The sequence below is a fragment of the Narcine bancroftii genome, chromosome 5, assembly GCF_036971445.1.
Source record: "Narcine bancroftii isolate sNarBan1 chromosome 5, sNarBan1.hap1, whole genome shotgun sequence".
Lineage (NCBI taxonomy): Eukaryota > Metazoa > Chordata > Chondrichthyes > Torpediniformes > Narcinidae > Narcine > Narcine bancroftii.
The window spans coordinates 106,774,236-106,795,862 of NC_091473.1; the positions used below are offsets into that span (position 1 = coordinate 106,774,236).

General features: G+C 38.7%; 1 protein-coding gene and 1 long non-coding RNA gene across 5 annotated transcripts in view; one reads left to right on the forward strand and one right to left on the reverse strand.

Moving 5' to 3' along the window:
* eps15 (epidermal growth factor receptor pathway substrate 15) overlaps positions 1-21,627 on the reverse strand; it is a 152,541-nt gene that overhangs the window by 7,143 nt on the left and 123,771 nt on the right. For all 3 annotated transcript variants that reach the window (XM_069938631.1, XM_069938632.1, XM_069938633.1), the window contains exons 19-23: positions 20,197-20,241; positions 15,476-15,621; positions 12,301-12,370; positions 8,342-8,487; positions 1,442-1,511 (exon numbers count right to left, since the gene is read on the reverse strand). In XM_069938631.1, the coding sequence (XP_069794732.1) occupies positions 1,442-1,511; positions 8,342-8,487; positions 12,301-12,370; positions 15,476-15,621; positions 20,197-20,241 (477 nt within the window). The remainder of the gene's footprint in view (positions 1-1,441; positions 1,512-8,341; positions 8,488-12,300; positions 12,371-15,475; positions 15,622-20,196; positions 20,242-21,627) is intronic.
* Positions 6,425-21,627, forward strand: part of LOC138763832 (uncharacterized) — a 59,577-nt gene continuing 44,374 nt past the window's right edge. The window contains exons 1-5 of one of the 2 annotated variants that reach the window (XR_011357852.1): positions 6,425-6,507; positions 8,194-8,216; positions 13,566-13,642; positions 15,328-15,350; positions 20,410-20,544. This is a non-coding gene — a long non-coding RNA (uncharacterized lncRNA). The remainder of the gene's footprint in view (positions 6,508-8,193; positions 8,217-13,565; positions 13,643-15,327; positions 15,351-20,409; positions 20,545-21,627) is intronic. The other variant, XR_011357853.1, reaches the window with a different exon arrangement.

Consider the following 21,627-nt stretch of genomic DNA (forward strand, 5'->3'; position numbering starts at 1 on the left):
ATATCTGTGCATCATTCTCTGCCCACTTTCCAAAGTCTCAACATCCTCACATACAAGGACTAGTTGTCCAACTTAGGTCAATGTCTTGCATGAGGACGAAACAGGAGGCTTCATTTTGATCAAAACCTGGAACTTTGCTTTGATTACAAGACCATAGGACTAAGCATGGAGCTAAATGTTATTACGAGGATGGTTTTCTTCTGCTAGGTTGGAAGTCGAATGGTCAAGCTGACCACCATAATGGCTCCCCCATCAGTACACTCTTGAATTAATCATTATTGATTTTCATTATATATTCTGTTCATACTATTATAACCAGCATTTTTCCCTACATCACATACTGTTGTGTCACTTTGGCACATACAATGCACATCACTAGCAGTTGCATGTCTTGCTTTTTCAAAATTTCATGAACAAATGCACATAAAGATTACAGTACACCACATATGTCATGTACAGGTCATGTACCAAACATATCCAACAATTATTCTTTTAAAATTTCCTACCAGTAACTGAATTTTTAATTAGTTACATGTACCTAATCGTGAACCTTTCAGACAACAGTGGACCAGGGAAACAAATACTCCAAATCCCTCAGAAAGATGAACAACCAAAGTTCTTTTCCAGGCAAATGTTTCCAGGAAATTCCCCCGATGCAGAATCCCTTGCATTGGGAAGTCCATCTTGTTCATATACTTGACACCAAACTTCCAAAACAGACATTCTGGTCTTGGCTCTGTCATGAAATTACCATGTGGAGATATTTCTTCTCAAATCCTCCTTGGAAAAATGCAACATCTTCCCTGATTTCTGGGAAGACCTTGTCATGTTTATTTTAAGTAGAACATTGAAAACCTGATGTTGATACATCAAGTGAGCAAGAGAGCCAAGTGTATCAAATAGCAGAAGACGCACACAATTTCACAAACTATCTACCTATCTCCCCTCCAGGCCCCTCCTGTCCCATCTAATTCACACGTTAACTTCAGCATGAGTAAGCAAGAACATTTGTTTCTGTGGGATTTCTTAAGATTGATAACAGGAAAGAGAGACTGGGATACAAAATTTGAAGTACATCAAGGACTTGAGATGCCGAGAGAGATAAACTGGAAAAGTGGAAGCATCAGGCACTGCAAGGGCAGTAATAATGAGATGAAGATGACATAAGCAGTAATTTAGTCAATTCCATTATCAACAGGAGATCGATCAGTCTCTACAAATTTTCTCTTTGTTCTCTCTGTATTGCACAGTCAGTTTGTTTACATTCATTATCTGTTCATAGTTCTTTATCTGTTTACATGTTTGCACTACCAATTTATGGTAATTCTGTTGCGCCCGCAGGAAATAGGAATCTCAGGGTTGTATGTGATATCATGTATGCACTCTGAAAATAAATCTGAAATCTGAACAAATACACGTGTTCTAGAGTTAAATTTCTCACCTGCATCAGCCGTGGATGAGACTGTACCTCCACCTGGAGCAAATGGATCATTGGCATTGATTGCTTCTGTCTAAAATCAAATATATACAAATGTAATTCTAAATTTTGTTTTATATCCACACTGCAAATTCAGAAAACCCATAAAATGAGCAACAAAACATTCTATAAATATGCATTTTACCAAAGAAAATAAATTTCAATTTGTCAGGGGCACAAAGAATAAGAAGATAAGAATTTGGTTCATAAAAATATTTTGAAGTCTTCTAACTTTTCAGTTGATTCAGAAAATTGACATCAGAGCACAGGTTCCCACCCCACTGTATAATTGGATCCTGGATTTCCACACCTCCAGACTACAATCAATGAGGATTGGTAAGAACATCTCCTCCACAATCTCCATCAGTACCAGAGCACCACAGGGATGTGTTCTTAACCCCCTGCTCTACTCGCTATACACACTTGATTGTGTGTCTCTGTACGAAAACAACACCATCTACAAATTTGCTGATGACACCATGGTAGTGGGTTGTATAAAAAGGGGTGAATGGTGAATGATGCACCAAAAACAACCTCACACTCAACGTCTCAAAAACCAAGGAGATGATTGTTAATCTCAGGAAAGTCTACGATCCACTGATCATTGGGGTAATCAGAGGTTAAGAGGGTGAAAAAATTTATTCTTGGGAGTCACTATCTTGGAGGATCTTTCTTGGACCCAGCACACTAATGGCATTGTGAAGAAAGCATGTCAGGACCTCTATTTCCTCAGAAGTTCATGGTATGTCACCAGAAACTGGGAAGTTTTGACAGATGTGTGGTGAAAAGTGTGCTACATAGGAACATAGGAAGTAGGAACAGGAGTAGGCCAAAAATGTCCCATCGAGCCTGCTCCGCCATTCAATAAGATCATGGGTGATCTAATTTATGACCTAACTCCACCTACCTGCCTTCTCCCTATATCCCCTAATTCCTCTATCATGTAAAAATTTACCTAACCGAATTTTAAATATGTTTAATGAAGCAGCCTCAACCACTTCCCTGGTTAGAGAATTCCAAACATTCACTACTCTCTGGGAAAAACTATTTTTCCTCACCTCTGTCCTAAATCTGCTCCCCCGAATCTTGAGACTGTGTCCTCTCGTTTTAGTTTCCCTGGCCAGCTCAAAAAACCTTCCTATATCTATCCTATCCATACCCTTCATAATCCTATATGTTTCTATAAGATCCCCTTTCATTCTTCTGAACTCGAGCGAATACAATCCTAGACGATTTAATCTTTCATCATAAGTCAACCCCTTCATCCCAGAGATCAACCTAGTAAACCTCCTCTGGACCGTCTCCAAAGCCAGTATATCCTTCCTCAAATATGGAGACCAGAACTAGACACTGTACTCCAGGTGCGGTCTCACCAGTACCTTATACAGTTGCAACATTACCTCCCTACTCCTGAATTCTATTCCTCTAGCAATGAAGGCAAACATTCCATTTGCCTTCTTAATAACCTGCTGCACCTGCAACCTAACTTTTTGCGATTCATGCACAAGCACTCCCAAGTCCCTCTGCACAACAGCATGCTGTAGTTTTTCACCCTTTAAATAATATTCAGCTCTTTTATTTTTCTTGCCAAAGTGGATAACCTCACACTTACTAACATTGTACTCCATCTGCCAGACCTTTGCCCACTCATCCAGCTTAACTATATCCCTCTGCAGACTCTCCACATCCTCATTACAATTTGCTCTTCCACTCAATTTGGCTACACCACATTTTGTCCCCTCCTCCAAGTCATCAATGTAAATGATGAACAATTGTGGGCCTAGCACCGACCCATGCGGCACCCCACTTACCACTCTCTGCCAACCTGAAAAACTCCCACTTATCCCGACTCTCTGCCTCCTGTCAGACAACCAATTTTCAATCAATGCTAATATACTTCCCCGGACTCCCCTTTCCTGTAACTTACTGATGAGTCTCTTGTGCGGCACCTTATCAAACGCTTTCTGGAAATCCAAATATACAACATCAACCTGTTCCCCTCTATCCACCGCATCCATTATATCCGCAAAGAATCCTAACAAGTTTGTCAAATAAGATCTTCCCTTTCTAAAACCATGCTGCGTCTGCCTGATTGAACCCTTACGTTCCAAAAGTTTCACTATTTTATCTTTAATGATGGCTTCAAGCATTTATCCAACTACAGACGTCAAGTTAATTGGCCGATAATTTCCAGTCTTCTGCCTACATCCCTTCTTAAAAAGTGGTGTGACATTTGCTGTCTTCTAGTTTGCCAGGACCTGCCCAGAATCCAAGGAATTTTGGTATATGGCCACCAATGCATCAACTATAACTTCTGCCATTTCCTTCAGAACCCTTCGATGCATATCATCAGGACCAGATGATTTGTTTGGCTTTAGTCCCATTAGTTTCTCCATCACTACTTCTTTTGTAACAACTATTTTATCAAGGCCCTCCCCAACATTCGCATCCTTAACTCCGCACTTGAGCATGCTGGACGTGTCTTCCACCGTGAAGACTGACACAAAATATTTGTTTAATGCCTCGGCCATTTCCTCATTTTTTGCTACCATTTTTCCTTTCTCATCCTCCAAGGGTACTATGTTAACTCTGGCCACCCTCTTCCGTTTTACATATTTATAAAATTTTTTGCTTTCTGTTTTTATATTTTGTGCCAATTTACTTTCATAATCCTTTTTCCCATTTCTTATTACCCACTTTGTAACCCCATGTTGTCTCTTAAAGTTATCTCAATCTTCCAGTTTCCCACTGCTCTTTGCAGCTTTGTACACCTGCGCCTTCAATTTTATACTCTCTTTTATTTCCTTTGTTAACCACGGTTGATTTTTCCCTCCCTTGCTGCCCTTTTTCCTAACCGGAATATATTTTTGTTAAGCATTACAAAATATTTCTTTGAAAATTTTCCACTGTTCCTCAACTGTTTCATCAATTAGCCTGTGCTCCCAGTCCACTTTGCCCAATTCCTCCCTCATCCTATGGTAATCATCCCTGTTTAAGCATAATATATTAGTTTTAGATCTATTTCCTCTTCCATCTGAATGAGAAATTCAATCATACTATGATCGCTATTTCCCAGATGGTCTCTGACTATTAGATCATTTACTCTACCTATCTCATTGCACAACACTAGATTCAGGAGAGCATTTTCTCTTGTGGGTTCCTTAACATGCTGCTCAAGAAAGCTATCGCGGATGCATTCTATGCAGTCCTCTTCCAGATTCCAATGACCAACTTGATTTTCCCAATCTATTTGGAAGTTAAAGTCCCCCATGACGACTGCCGTATCATTATTACATGCCTCACTTATCTCTCTATTTATTTCCTGTGCCACTAAACTATTGTTATTTGGTGGGCGATAGATAACACCCACCAATAATTTTTCACTTTGTTATTCTTTATCTCTACCCAAATGGACTCAACATTATGCTCTTTAGATCTTATATCATCCCTCACTACTGCCTGGAGCTCATCTTTGATTAAGAGTGCAACTCCACCTCCCTTACCATCCTGTCTATCTGTTTGCACCACATGATACCCTTGAAAGTTTAATTCCCATTTAGGGTCACCTTGTAGCCATGTTTCCGTGATGGCTACCAAATCATAGGCATGGGTACCGATTTGCGCCTCAAGTTCACTAACCTTATTTCTAATACTGCGGACTTTCAGATAAAGTGCCCTTATGCTCTTTGTCCTTTTAATATCTAGTGACTTCTGTAACCTTTTCTTTTGATTTTTCTGCCCACTATTTTTCTTTGTAATTTTCTTAACACTATCATTGACCCGTAAACTCACTGCACCATCTGATTTTTTACTTTCTCCTCCCAACATTACTTTTCCTATTTTACTTTTCCTGGCCATTACTTTATCTTCCCTACCCTTTTCCCTATCACTCTGGTTCCCATACCCCTGCCAAATTAGTTTAAATCTTGCCCCACTGCTGTACCAAACAAACTTGCCAAAATGTTGATACCTTTTGGATTTAGGTGCAACCCGTCCTTCTTGTAAAGATCATGCCTTCCCCAAAAGAAATCCCAATGATCCAAGAAGCCAAATCCTTGCCCTGTACACCAGCACATCAGCCACACGTTCATTTTCCTTATTCTTACATTCTTTTCATTACTTGCATTTGGAACAGGTAGTAATCCCGAGATCACCACCCTAGCATTCCTGCCTTTCAGCTTTCGTCCCAGCTCACTGTAATCCCTTTTCATTACCTCCTCCCTTTTCTTGTCAATGTCGTTTGTACCCACATGTACCAAGAAATGAGGCTGCTCTCCCTCTCCTCTCAGAATATTTTGGACCCGATTTGTGATATCTCGTACCCTTGCACTAGGGAGGCAGCACACCATGCGGGTATACTTATCAGGCTCACAGAACCTCCTGTCTGTAGCCCTGACAATGGAGTCCCCAATAACTACTACATTTCTCCTTTTCCTTTTCTTTTGCACCACTCTGCCAGGCTCATTGCCATTGACCTGGTGCCCATGGCCATATTCTGTCTGTCATCTCCCTCAACAGAATCCTACTGCATCACGGTCTGGTCTGGGGACACCAATAGCTCTGGGCGGAAAGCCCTTGAAAGGTAGTGTACACAGCCCAGGACATCACAGGCAAAACTCCCCCCACCATTACTGTCAGAGAGCAGCAGCAATCATCAACGATCCACATCACCCAGCACACATTCTGTTCTCACTGCAACTATCAGGAAAGAGGTAGAGGTGCCACAAGACTCGCACCACCAGGTTCAGGAGCGTCTGCTGCCCCTCCACCATCAGACACCTCAACAACAAACTCCATCAGGGATTTATTTAAGGACTCTTACTTTTACAGTTTATAGATTTTTCCTCTCGGTATTGCACAGTTTGTTTATTCCTTTAATTGTTTACATCACGGCTGTATGTGATGTCATGAATGTACTCTGACAATATATCTGAAATCTGAGATCTATCCCAGAATTTCAGGGTGGACCTTATTATCACGCAAAAGATCTGAAGAATGTCCACAAATAAACAAGAAACTCTAAAATATGGGTAAGTGTAACTGTCAAAGAAAAATTGGGGTTCTTCGGATAATTTATACCCCTCAATCAGCATCACCAAGTTGAACAGATCATCTTGTAATTTGTAAATTGTTGTGGGACACTGCCTGTGAAAAGTTGAGGGATATCCTGAGAAATCAAAGTCCTTTTTTATATAATTAAAATTAAACATGCATTGAACATGGAAGACATCATCTCTATTTTGTCATTCAAAAGCAGCTAGCCAATGGCTTCAGTCATTTTTTTTTGGTTTACATTGATTCTTTTCTACAGCCTCACAGACTTCAGTCAAATCTCTAATATGATCAGGAAACCTTCAGCACCCAAGGATCCTCGGGAGCCCCTTCCGCCATCCGCACTCTCTTGCATCTTGGTTTTGATACTCAGTACCACTTCAGTTAGTCTCCAGCAGTCTGCAGCTTGGTACTAGCCCTTTGACTGCAATTCACCTGCAGCCTAAATGGGTTCCTTGCCTCAAGTCACCAACAGCCCACCAACCGCCTGCGTGCTCTTCAGCCATAAAGCCCTTCACTGGTCTGTTACCGTGGTCATTGTCCCATAGGGTTGTCTCCTCTGGTTTCCTTTCTTAAAAGGGGTGGTTCTCTCCATTTTCTGGTGCTTTGTTCTAGGCCTCTGCTTCCCTGGAGTTTGTAACCCATCGGGCTGTTGTCAGCACTGACACCACCATCTTGGGCCCAAACTCCATGGTCGCAGAATTTTAAAATAGAACGCGGCTGTTTAAAGACTGTACAGAGTTGTCTGTAGTTGGAATGGGCTATAGAACTCTGCGGAGGAGCGCTGTGTCTTCACTTCCCGCTCTCTGCTCTCCTTGGATCTGCACCACAGGCAGTGCTTCCATTGCAGCAGTTTTGGAATTCAAGGTTGATGGCAAATCATCAAATAGCTCAAATTTCAGTCAATTTCCAAAAGAATTATATGGAACAACACCATTTTCCTGACGAAAACTCCCATTGAGCTTTGCCAATAAATTATGCAACATTATTCTGAGGTGTGGCAATTTCTGGGTATTTTCAGAACAACCATGTTTTAATAGTATTACTTCAAACAGACCTCAGCTCAGAGTTGGGAACTTGGTTTCGGTGGGTTCTCTATGTCAGTGGGCTTCCACTTTCAACCTCATTTCCTACCTCCCTGATTGCCTATACATGGTCCCAATCTGACTTTGACTAGATTTCTGAATTGACAGATAGAATTTCTCTCTCCTCTTCATCCTCGATCTGGCATCCTAGATTTGGCTTTGCATACTTGCATACAAAAGTATGACAGCATCATTTTATGTCAGCAGATGATGTGAGCCTCGGGCCCTGATGAAATTTGGAACAATAGACCTTCAATCAAAATAGGTGTTGGTGCGCCACACAGTGATGCTCAAGTGTTCTTCCCCAGGATCCATATTATCGAGAAATACAATTTCAAAATTTATACATTTTGAGAATGTGGGATTTGTTGTCACTGAATCTAGGTTTAATTCCAGAATGTGTTTAATTACTGAAGTTACAATGAGATTTAAATTCATCATTCATCCAATAATTAACATCCAGTAATTTAATCAACAAGTTAGCCTCAAGTAATTTACATTATTAAATATTTTGCGATACTATAGGAACACACTGATACTTGTATTGATGCATATTCTGCTTTTCTATTTGAATTACAGGAACTTTCCACACACTTACAGAAGTAAGCACTTCATTCCATATCATTATTCCATCGTTACTGCCTGCCTCATTATTTATAGTTTGGATTCTTTGTATTTTGTTTGTCAATAATGCCTATTGAATACATAATTTGTGTTCTGTACTTACGGATTCCACACTAGTGATGGTTAGCTTAGCATCGAAAGGATCAGCCTCAGTGACTGAAAATGGGTCACTAGCAGACTGCTGAAAGAAATGATCAGAGGTATCTGCAAAAGGATCTGTGCCTTTGAAAGGATCACCTCCAAAAGGATCTGCAACACATCATAATAAATATTTATAGCAAATATCCCAAAATTAAAAAAAAACAACTGCAGAGTAATGTCCTCCATAAATACCAATTAAGTCTTTGTTCACTGGAAATATTTAGTAAGACCAGATATTCATGAAGCATTCTCTAGGTTTCCCTTTAAATAGGTGCAACCTGATCTTCTGAAGGTTTCCAGCTGTTTATGCATTTAATTTCACATTTGCAGCACCAACAGCTTTTGGATGTTCCAGCTTCCTAATGTAATTGAAAAAAAACCCCTGAGAAAATGGAATCATTAGCCAGCCAATTAACAGGTTCTATCCTCTGGTTCCATCCACAGCACAAATTGGCTGCAAGTTTATTTTTCTAAAATCACACTATAATGGAAAAAGTAGTATGATATCATATCTGCTTCAACAAATGAGCAAAGTTAGATTTTATCCCTGGGCTGTGGCAAACACTGCAGTGAACCCCAGTAGCTTTGTGCTGAAAAGAAAGGCAATTTTCTTAAATATACCGATAAGAAAGAATTTGTTTTATGACACCAACACAAACATCTTTCTGTGGACTGTTCTCCCCATCACCTCATCTCCTCCAGTCTTCACATCACCCCCAACATTAACACTGGATCTCAATTCCACTTTCAAAAACACAAATAATGTACTAATCTTCACACAAATAAAGATGATAATTTTATAGATATTTTAAGTTATTGGCACTATGGAACCAGATTCCAATGTAAACTAGCATCTTCTGGTTAAGTGAAATTGTTTGACATCTCCCAAATTTCTTTAGAGCAGATTAGCAAATATGATCCTGCTATACTTAAAAGGAGGAGAGAGAGGAGAGTGAAGAGAGAGAGAAAAAAGGAGATAATTACAGATAGCAAGTCTAATGTTTTGTAAGTCTAATGTCAGTAGTGGAGAAAATGCTGGAATATATTACGATACAGGTAGTGCCCTCCATAATGTTTGGGACAAAGAAATATTTTCCTTTATTTACTCCTGTGCTCCATAGTTTTAAATGTAATCAAACAATTCACATGTGATTGAAGTGCACATTCCAGATTTTATTCAAGGGTATTTGTGTACATTTTGGTTTGACAATATAGGAATTAAAGCACTTTTTATACACAGTTCCCCTATTTCAGGGCACCATAATGTTTGGAACATTTGGCTTCATGGGTTCAAGTTTGTTCAATTGCTTCATTTGTGCAGGTATAAGAGAGCTAGGCTTGCTTCTAAGCTTTTGAACACCTTTGGAGTCTGTCGTTGCCATTTTTCAACACAAGGACCAGAGTTGTGCCAATAGAAGTCAAAGAAGCCATTATGAGGCTGAAAAACAAGAATAAAACAGATATCCCAAACCTGTGGATTACTAAAATCAAATATTTGGAATATCATTAAGAAGAAAGAGCATTCTGGGGAGCTCAGTAATCGCAAAGGGATTAGTATTCCAAGGAAGATCTCCACTGCTGATGACAGAAGAATTCTCATCATAATGAAGAAAAATCCCCAAACGTATGTGGACTGATTAGAAACACTCTTCAGGAGGCAGGTGTGGATGTTTCAATGACTACTGTCAGTAGAACACTTCATGAACACAAATACAGAGGCTATATTGCAAGATGCAAACCACTAGATAGCCATGGAAACCAATGGCCAGATTACAGTTGCCAAGAAGTTTTTAAAAGAGCCTGCAGAATTCTGGGAAAAGTTCTTGTGGACAGATGAAACCAAAATGAATCTGTATCAGAGTGACGGCAAGAGCAAAGTATGGTTGCGTAAAGAAACTGGCCAAGCACGCCACCTCATCTGGTGGTGGGGATATTAAGGCCTGGGCATGTGTGGCTGCCAAAGGTTTTGACGCACTTATCTTAAGTGATGATGTAACTGCTGATGGTAGTAGCAAAATGAATTCTGAGGTGGATAGAAACATTTAATCTGCTCAAGTTCAAACAAATGCCTCCAAACTCATTAGATGGCATTTCAACCAACAGCAAGACAATGATCCCAAACATACTGTGAAAGAAACAAAGGAGTTTTTCAAAGCTAAAAACTGGAAAATTCTTGAATGGCCAAGTCAGTCAGCAACTGAGCATACCTTCCATATGCTGAAGAAAATACTTAATGGGACAAACCCTCAAAACAAGCAGAAACTCAAGATGACTTTAGTAGATGCCTGGCAGAGAAGATAATAACATTTAAGGCTACCTGAGTCAAGCTGTTTTGAATAGATAATTACAGACACATTGATAATTAAAAAATGTATTACAAATATGTAGATTAAATTATAAAATAATAAAAATGCTAAAGAAATGTACAAATCAAAATAACATTGGGAAGAGGATTTAAATATACCGATAAAAAATGAAACTTGATCTGAACTTTGTAATGGTATTATAATAAATAAATCATATGATACAATATAATTTGCTACATAGATTATATATTACATCTCAAAAATTAAAAGAATGGAATCCCTCATTATCAGATAAATATTTCCATTGTAAACAAGAAATTGGTACAACACTACATTCAACTTGGACATGTGAAAAAGTAAAATTTTTCTAGGATGAATTGAATCAAATATGAAATCAAATAACAAAAATTAAAATACCTAAAGATCCAAAAAAATTTCTATTAAGTAATATAAATGATAAAGACTTGCAGTTCAAATTGGATAGATCTCAAAAACAATTTATTATGATTGCTTTGGCAGCAGCAAAAAAAAAAGCATAGCGACAACTTGGAAAATGGAATCATCTTTGAAAATACAATCTAGAAATAGATTGCTGTAAACCATTAGAAAAAAAATTACCTATAATTTAAGGGATAATTTTGGATAATTTAAAAAAACTGGGAACCATATATAAAGTTCATTGGTGATCACCAGACATTAACATCCAAATCTTAAAGGGATAGTATAATGTATGTTACTGAACATTATATATAATACTCTTTGAGTCAATAAAAATCTGAATTTTTAATTAGTTACATGTACCTAATAGTGAACCTTTCAGACAACAGTGGGCCAGGGAAACAAATACTCCAAATCCCTCAGAAAGATGAACAACCAAAGTTCTTTTCCAGGCAAATGTTTCCAGGAAATTCCCCCAATGCAGAATCCCTTGCATTGGGAAGGCCAACTTGTTCATGTACTTGACACCAAACTTCCAAAACAGACATTCTGGTCTTGGCTCTGTCATGAAATTACCATGTGGAGATATTTCTTCTCAAAGCTTCCTTGGAAAAATGCAACATCTTCCCTGATTTCTGGGAAGACCTTGTCATGTTTATTTTAAGTAGAACATTGAAAACCTGATGTTGATACATCAAGTGAGCAAGAGAGCCGTTAACTTCAGCACGAGTAAGCAAGAACATTTGTTTCTGTGGGATTTCTTAAGATTGATAACAGGAAAGAGAGACTTGGAGATAAAGTTTGAAGTCCATCAAGGTCTTGAGATGCCGAGAGAGATAAACTGGAAAAGTGGAAGCATCAGGCACTGCAAGGGCAGTAATAATGAGATGAAGATGACATAAGCAGTAATTTAGACAATTCCATTATCAACAGGAGATCGATCAGTGTCTACAAATTTTCTCTTTGTTCTCTCTGTATTGCACAGTCAGTTTGTTTACATTCATTATCTGTTCATAGTTCTTTATCTGTTTACATGTTTGCACTACCAATTTATGGTAATTCTGTTGCGCCCGCAGGAAAAAAGGAATCTCAGGGTTGTATGTGATATCATGTATGCACTCTGAAAATAAATCTGAAATCTGAACAAATACACGTGTTCTAGAGTTAAATTTCTCACCTGCATCAGCCGTGGATGAGACTGTACCTCCACCTGGAGCAAATGGATCATTGGCATTGATTGCTTCTGTCTAAAATCAAATATATACAAATATAATTCTAAATTTTGTTTTATATCCACACTGCAAATTCAGAAAACCCATAAAATGAGAAACAAAACATTCTATAAATATGCATTTTACCAAAGAAAATAAATTTCAATTTGTCAGGGGCACAAAGAATAAGAAGATAAGAATTTGGTTCATAAAAATATTTTGTAGTCTTCTAACTTTTCCGTTGATTCAGAAAATTGACATCAGAGCACAGGTTCCTACCTCACTGAATAATTGGATCCTGGATTTCCACACCTCCAGACTACAATCAGTGAGGATTGGTAAGAACATCTCCTCCACAATCTCCATCAGTACCAGAGCACCACAGGGATGTGTTCTTAACCCCCTGCTCTACTCGCTATACACACCTGATTGTGTCTCTGTACGAAAACAACACCATCTACAAATTTGCTGATGAGACCATGGTAGTGGGTTGTATAAAAAGGGGTGAATGGTGAATGATGCACCAAAAACAACCTCACACTCAATGTCACAAAAACCAAGGAGATGATTGTTAATTTCAGGAAGGTCTACGATCCACTTATCATTGGGGTAATCAGAGGTTAAGAGGGTGAAAAAATTTGTTCTTGGGAGTCACTGTCTTGGAGGATCTTTCCTGGACCCAGCACACTAATGGCATTGTGAAGAAAGCATGTCAGGACCTCTATTTCCTCAGAAGTTCATGGTATGTCACGAGAAACTGGGAAATTTTGACAGATGTGTGGTGAAAAGTGTGCTGATCGGCTGCATCACGATCTGGTCTGGGCGGAAAGCCCTCGAAAGATAGTGGACACAGCCCAGGACATCACAGGCAAAACTCCCCCCACCATTAAGAACATCTACAAGGAATGCTGCTATCAGAGAGCAGCAGCAATCATCTACGATCCACATCAACCAGCCCATTCTGTTCTCACTCCAACTATCAGGAAAGAGGTAGAGGTGCCACAAGACTCGCACCACCAGGTTCAGGAGCGTCTGCTGCCCCTCCACCATCAGACACCTCAACAACAAACTCCATCAGGGATTTATTTAAGGACTCTTACTTTTACAGTTTATTGATTTTTCCTCTCGGTATTGCACAGTTTGTTTATTCTTTTATTTGTTTACATCACGGCTGCATGTGATGTCATGAATGTACTCTGACAATATATCTGAAATCTGAGATCTATCCCAGAATTTCATGGAGGACCTTATTATCACGCAAAAGATCTGAAGAATGTCCACAAATAAACAAGAAATTCTAAAATATGGGTAAGTGTAACTGTCAAAGAAAAATTGGGGTTCTTCGGATAATTTATACCCCTCAATTAGCATCACCAAGTTGAACAGATCATCTTGTAATTTGTAAATTGTTGTGGGACACTGCCTGTGAAAAGGTGAGGGATATCCTGAGAAATCAAAGTCCTTTTTTATATAATTAAAATTAAACATGCATTGAACATGGAAGACATCATCTCTATCTTGTCATTCAAAAGCAGCTAGCCAATGGCTTCAGTCATTTTTTTTTGGTTTAAATTGATTATTTTCCACAGCCATACAGACTTCAGTCAAATCTCTAATATATTCAGGAAACCTTCAGCACCCAAGCATACTCGGGAACCCCTTCCGCCATCCGCACTCTCTTGCATACCTGTTTTGATACTCAGTACCACTCAGTTAGTCTCCAGCAGTCTGCAGCTTGGTGCTAGCCCTTTGACTGCAATTCACCTGCAGCCTAAGTGGGTTCCTTGCCTCAAGTCACCAACAGCCCACCAACCGCCTGCGTGCTCTTCAGCCATAAAGCCCTTCACTGGTCTGTTACCGTGGTCATTGTCCCATAGGGTTGTCTCCTCTGTTTTCCTTTCTCAAAATGGGTGGTTCTCTCCATTTTCTGGTGCTTTGTTCTAGGCCTCTGCTTCCCTGGAGTTTGTAACCCATCGGGCTGTTGTCAGCACTGACACCACCATCTTGGGCCCAAACTCCATGGTCGCAGAATTTTAAAATAGAACGCGGCTGTTTAAAGACTGTACAGAGTCGTCTGTAGTTGGACTGGGCTATAGAACTCTGCGGAGGAGTGCTGTGTCTCCACTTCTCGCTCTCTGCTCTCCTTGGATCTGCACCACAGGCAGTGCTTCCATTGCAGCAGTTTTGGAATTCAAGGTTGATGGCAAATCATCAAATAGCTCAAATTTCAGTCAATTTCCAAAAGAATTATATGGAACAACACCAGCTTCCTGACGAACACTCCCATTGAGCTTTGCCAATAAATTATGCAACATTATTCTGAGGTGTGGCAATTTCTGGGTATTTTCAGAACAACCATGTTTTAATAGTATTACTTCAAACAGACCTCAGCTCAGAGTTGGGAACTTGGTTTCGGTGGGTTCTCTATGTCAGTGGGCTTCCACTTTCAACCTCATTTCCTACCTCCCTGATTGCCTATACATGGTCCCAATCTGACTTTGACTAGATTTCTGAATTGACAGATAGAATTTCTCTCTCCTCTTCATCCTCGATCTGGCATCCTAGATTTGGCTTTGCATACTTGCATACAAAAGTATGAAAGCATCATTTTATGTCAGCAGATGATGTGAGCCTCGGGCCCTGATGAAATTTGGAACAATAGACCTTCAATCAAAATAGGTGTTGGTGCGCCACACAGTGATGCTCAAGTGTTCTTCCCCAGGATCCATATTATCGAGAAATACAATTTCAAAATTTATACATTTTGAGAATGTGGGATTTGTTGTCACTGAATCTAGGTTTAATTCCAGAATGTGTTTAATTACTGAAGTTACAATGAGATTTAAATTCATCATTCATCCAATAATTAACATCCAGTAATTTAATCAACAAGTTAGCCTCAAGTAATTTACATTATTAAATATTTTGCGATACTATAGGAACACACTGATACTTGTATTGATGCATATTCTGCTTTTCTATTTGAATTACAGGAACTTTCCACACACTTACAGAAGTAAGCACTTCATTCCATATCATTATTCCATCGTTACTGCCTGCCTCATTATTTATAGTTTGGATTCTTTGTATTTTGTTTGTCAATAATGCCTATTGAATACATAATTTGTGTTCTGTACTTACGGATTCCACACTAGTGATGGTTAGCTTAGCATCGAAAGGATCAGCCTCAGTGACTGAAAATGGGTCACTAGCAGACTGCTGAAAGAAATGATCAGAGGTATCTGCAAAAGGATCTGTGCCTTTGAAAGGATCACCTCCAAAAGGATCTGCAACACATCATAATAAATATTTATAGCAAATATCCCAAAATTAAAAAAAAACAACTGCAGAGTGATGTCCTCCATAAATACCAATTAAGTCTTTGTTCACTGGAAATATTTAGTAAGACCAGATATTCATGAAGCATTCTCTAGGTTTCCCTTTAAATAGGTGCAACCTGATCTTCTGAAGGTTTCCAGCTGTTTATGCATTTAATTTCACATTTGCAGCACCAACAGCTTTTGGATGTTCCAGCTTCCTAATGTATTTGAAAAAAAACCCCTGAGAAAATGGAATCATTAGCCAGCCAATTAACAGGTTCTATCCTCTGGTTCCATCCACAGCACAAATTGGCTGCAAGTTTATTTTTCTAAAATCACACTATAATGGAAAAAGTAGTATGATATCATATCTGCTTCGACAAATGAGCAAAGTTAGATTTTATCCCTGGGCTGTGGCAAACTCTGCAGTGAACCCCAGTAGCTTTGTGCTGAAAAGAAAGGCAATTTTCTTAAATATACCGTATGACACCAACACAAACATCTTTCTGTGGACTGTTCTCCCCATCACCTCATATCCTCCAGTCTTCATATCACCCCCAACATTAACACTGGATCTCAATTCCACTTTCAAAAACACAAATAATGTACTAATTTTCACATAATAATTATGACAAAAAAATATTTTCCTTTATTTACTCCTGTGCTCCAAAGAATAAAAATTGGATAATAACCAGATGAGACCCTTTTTTTAAAATTTGGGTTTAATTTCGGGGGAGGAGAGGGAGGAGGTATGGGGAGAAAATGGAAAATGTCTATATATATATTACACACATGCATGTAAAGCATATAGTTATGAATTAGTGTGACTTATTAAATAATTTTTTTTTAAAGTAGAGGCCTAGCAGAGCATCACCAGAGAAGATGCTCAGCACCTGGTGATATCCATGAATCACAGTCATTGTATGTAAGGGATTTGCAACAAAGTACTCAGCATGACTACTTAAAAAACATACCATTGCTTTGTCTCAAATATTATGTTGCCCTGAAATGAGGGGGCTATGTTTAAAAAGTGCTGCAATTTCTCCATGGTCAAACCAATATGTATAAAATAACCTTGAATAAAATCTGTAATGTGCATTTTGATGATGTGAATTGTTTGATTACAAATTTAAAACTGAGTTCCAGGACAAATAAAGGAAAAAAAGTGTCTTTGTCCCAAACATGATGGAGGGCACTGTGTGTACTTGGAAGGCATGACCAAGATTGTACAAAAACAGCATAGATTTATGATGGGAAGTTATGTTCAGCAAATCTACAAGTTTTTTTGAAAATGTAACAAACAGAAAAGACAAAGAAGGACCAGTGGAAGCAATGTGTTTTGACTCTCAGAAAACTTTTGATGAGTCCCACAAAATAAGTTACTGTGCAAAATTAATGTATGTGGGATTAGAGGCAGTAAAATGATTACAGACAGGAAACAGAGTAGGAATAGGTCTTTTTCTGAATGACTGGTGACTTGTGGTGGTTTTGGTCACATCTATCCACAATATATAACATTGATTTGGATGCAGAAATTAACATTTGCATGAGGAGAGCACAAAATAAAGTGGGATGAGAACAAACTGCAAGGATGATACAGAGACTCCAATATGATAATGACAGGCGAAGTGAGTGGGAAAAAGCAAGCAAGAACATGTGAGGTTATCAATTTTGGTTCATAAAAAAAGTGGGATGATTTGAAATGTGACATATTGGGAAAGGAGAAGGTGTAACAAAACTTGGGTATAAAAAACAATCTGCTGGGGGATCTCAGTGGGTCATGCAGCATTTGCTTGGGAAAAGGAATTGTCAACATTTGGGATCAAAACCCTTTGCTAAGACTTGAGAATGGTGTTCTTGTGCACTAATTGCTGAAAGCAAACCTTCTGGTGAAGCAAACAGTTAGGAAGGCAAGAGAATTTAAGTAAAAAAGCACTGGATGTGGTCTTGGTGAGATTATATAGGGTGCTGTATGTGTAGTTTTACTCTTCTTATTTGAGGAAATGTGTTCTGGTGTGCAGGGGTCACCCTAGTATCGAGTAATCAAGCAGATAAAATACATATTTTAAAAACTAACAAGGGCCTTGATAATACCACATTGAATTATCAGACTGTTGCTTTTGAGAAAGCAGTAGGAATGGATGTTTGATAGTCACTTTTTCTAAACATTAATCCTCAACCAGATTGCTTAAGACTTTTGCATTTTTCTTGGAACAGAAGTTCAACTGGTCAACCTCCATCACTATCCATTCCAAACAAAATTAACTTGTCCTCACTTTGTAAAGCATCCAAAAGCAAAATATTACAGATGTTGGAACTTGAAAATAAGCAATTCTAGAGATTGTCAGCTGGTCAGACATCTCCCGAATAGAAAGAAAAGCAACAAATGTTTCAGATCAATGAGTGTTCAACAAGACTTCTTTGACTCTAATTATTTATTTGAAATAATTGGTATCACCGTATTGTGAAAACCTGAAGGGCCCAAGCTCCCCATACCTCCACCCAACATATCCTGTCCATCTTATTTTCTTTTCCTCATTTCTTCTTTCAGTACATGAACAATGTCTTTGTCCATTCCAGTGTTCTCAAAAGGCTAGTTTCTTTTCCCTCACCCTTCACTATGGATGGAAGAGCACCAGTCATGTCTTTTCTACATCTTGCTCTCACCTTTACTCATTTTGTTTTTCTCTCCTCAAATGCTGTCTGATCTATTGAGAAATTCCAGAAATTTCATTTTTATTTCAGATTTTCAGTGTGCATAATATTTACTTTTGTAAATGACACTTGACTGAGTTACAAATGGAATCTCATTAAGAGTTTCTGTGAAGATCAACTGATGGTTCAGGGTTGGTCATATGGTAAAGAATCCAATGCTGAATGATTAAAGAACCAGAAAAATTAATGAAAAGTTTTAATTGGAACAGTTTTATCTACTTCTGAGGATGTCATCTTTTCACATGATGTAATCCAGTGAATAATTTCTAGGAGACTGGTTATTATTACTAGTATAATAATTTCTCAGTTTAAGTCAATCTCTGGAGATGATACAACACCTTTTAAGTTTCCATGATATTAAAAAACTCAAATTTTCCCCCTATCCACACCTGTCCTTCCCCCTCTCTGCTTAGCTTAATAAATGCTGTATTAATAAACATAATTTCCCTTCTTGGTACATGCACAATTTTTTCCATGAATGCATGGCCATTGAATGAAGTACAAATGAGACACAGGGAAAACACTGAATCATCTGTTCTAACTGGATTGAAATATGAATATGACTTGCTGCTGCTACCAATATTTTAGATTCCAATACTACCACAAAATGAAATCTAAAAAAATGGCAGAGAAAAAAAAACCAGTAAGTTCCTTTCTATTCTCTACAAGCCTTTCCCTCAATTTTCTGTTGGGCCTTGATATAAAATGAAGTTTTTTTATGATGTTTCTGTACAAAGCGAGATTCTGAGCTGTTCAATCCAAATGGAGGTGCCGAGCAGATATCTGTTCCTTCCTGATATGACATCTCCATGATTGGAGAATGGTTTCTGATTTTGTTCAGTATTTACATTATTTCCATTAAAAAGCTCTTCTGGTTGGCCTTCCTGTAATCTGTGCTCATCCTGTTTATCCATTACTGCTCTCCTACAAAAGGTTTCTTAGTAGCAACTCAGTTTTAAGAGTCGGTCTTAATCTTTTCTAATTTCACTGTGGTCTCACCTGTTCCAGTCTCTGCAAACCTCCTCCTGTCCTAAAAACTGAGATATCCAAACACCTCAAATTTTGGCATAATTTGTCCATCCACTTTTGCTCTACCAGTTGTGTTGAGGCTTTTAGTTGCCAGGGCTTCAAGATCCAGAATTCCTATCTGAACTCTTCTGCCTCTCTACCCACTTCTCCTTGTTTAAGATTTTTCTTATGCCCTACCCTTTACCCAACATTTTGGTTACCTGTCCTAATATCTCATGTTCCACGAAATTCACCATGAGGTGTGTTAGGAACTTACCCTTCTTGAAAATGTTCAAAGGACTGGGATAGCAGAAACATAAAATATAAATTTTCTCTCATGGTATGTCAAACATGATCGTAAGCAAAGAAAATACAAACATTACCTATATGAGCTTATTTTAATGTAAGAATAGATAACTGCTCTATGTTAAGCCTTAAGTAAGGCTGCCTTGTTTCAGCTAATACTGTATATTGCACAATGCATGACCCATATTTAAAAACCACATTCCCACATTTAGTTTCCTGTAGTTCTCATAGGCCAATCAATTCCCCTTTGATTCCTTTTGCCACAATAAAGGAGTAATTTATAGTAGCCTAGCATATCTTTGAAATGTGGCAGAAAACCTGAGGACCCAGTGGAAATCCTTGCTGTCTCAGAAAGAAAGTGCAAACTGCACACAAGCATCACCCAAAGTCAGGATCAAATCAGGAACTGCAAAGCAGAAGTGTTAATTGTTTCACCACCTATCTGTCTGAATTAACATTAAACTTGGGGAAATTGCTTCAGACTGAAGTGTTACTCACGGGTTTTTCTCTTACCTGCAATGTCAACCTTTCCAAAAGGGTCATCTTTAAAAGGATCACCTTCAAAAATAATTGAATGAAAGGATATTTAAAGAGTAACCACTGCAAATAATAGATTAACAGCAAGTATTCAGGCAGGAATGTGATTTGTTCTGCAACATATTCCTCAGCCAAAAACTACTACTGCTTCATATATTATATGTAATTTAATTTTTTTTATTTTGGCAGCTATTATGAAGTAAACTTGATTGTGGAAAGGAGGAGTCATGGGGCAGTAAGAGAGGAAGAAGAGAAAATTTAAAAGGACACAGAAAGGACAGGAAAAGCAAGACAAATATTAGAAGGAAAGAGAGAGAAAGCAAGGTAAGGTTGATTTGCAGAAATATTGGGTTCTGATAATGAAGTCAGAATTTGAATTTTGTTTTTGGGAAAGAGAAATGAGGTGTACTTTATACGCAGGTTTCTTAATGTTATTGACACATGCAATCAGCCTCATCTCTAAACGATCACACACCCCTAGTAAATGGCACCTCTGGAAAGCAATATGGTTACAGCAATGGTGAATGACATAGGTAATAATTGAACTATATCTTTGTGAAAGTATTAGCACTACTTAGATCCTCAGCAACGTGACATTTTATGATTCCTCATCATGTGCCATTGATTGGGCAATTAGCAAATATGGCAACAAACTCCGAGATTTTGGACCAGACTGGAGATCCAAATGGGGCAATTGCATTTCTGTGTTATCTCTGCAACAATGCACATGAACATCCATTAAAAAAAATTGTTTCATTCAGAATTCTTCTATTAATCACATTGCAGAGGATTTACATAAAAGCACAAAAATACTGGAGGAATTCAGCAGGTCTCGCAGTGCCCATTGGGGGTAAAGATATTTAACCAACATTTCGGCCCTGAACCTTTCTTCAAGATATGACCAAAAAGAAGGCAGGCATCTGAATAAAAAGGCTAGGGAAGGAGGGAAGAAAGGACAGGAGGAGGAAGAAAGGACAGGAGGAGGAAGAAAGGACAGGAGGAGGAAGAAAGGACAGGAGGAGGAAGAAAGGACAGGAGGAGGAAGAAAGGACAGGAGGAGGAAGAAAGGACAGGAGGAGGAAGAAAGGACAGGAGGAGGAAGAAAGGACAGGAGGAGGAAGAAAGGACAGGAGGAGGAAGAAAGGACAGGAGGAGGAGCACAGGCCAACAGGCAAAAGGACATGGATGACAGGAAAGGGAAGGTGAGAAATGATTGGTGGAGGGTGTGGCTCTGTGAATGCAAAGGAGGAAGAAAGGAGACAGATGGAGAGGGAGGGTAAGAGAGAGAGAGAGAGAGAGAGAGAGAGAGAGAGAGAGCACTAACAGAAAGGAGACATAGGGGAAGGCAAGAGCTAACAGAAAGCAGAGAAGTTGATGTTAATGCCATCTGGATGGAGGGTGACCAGA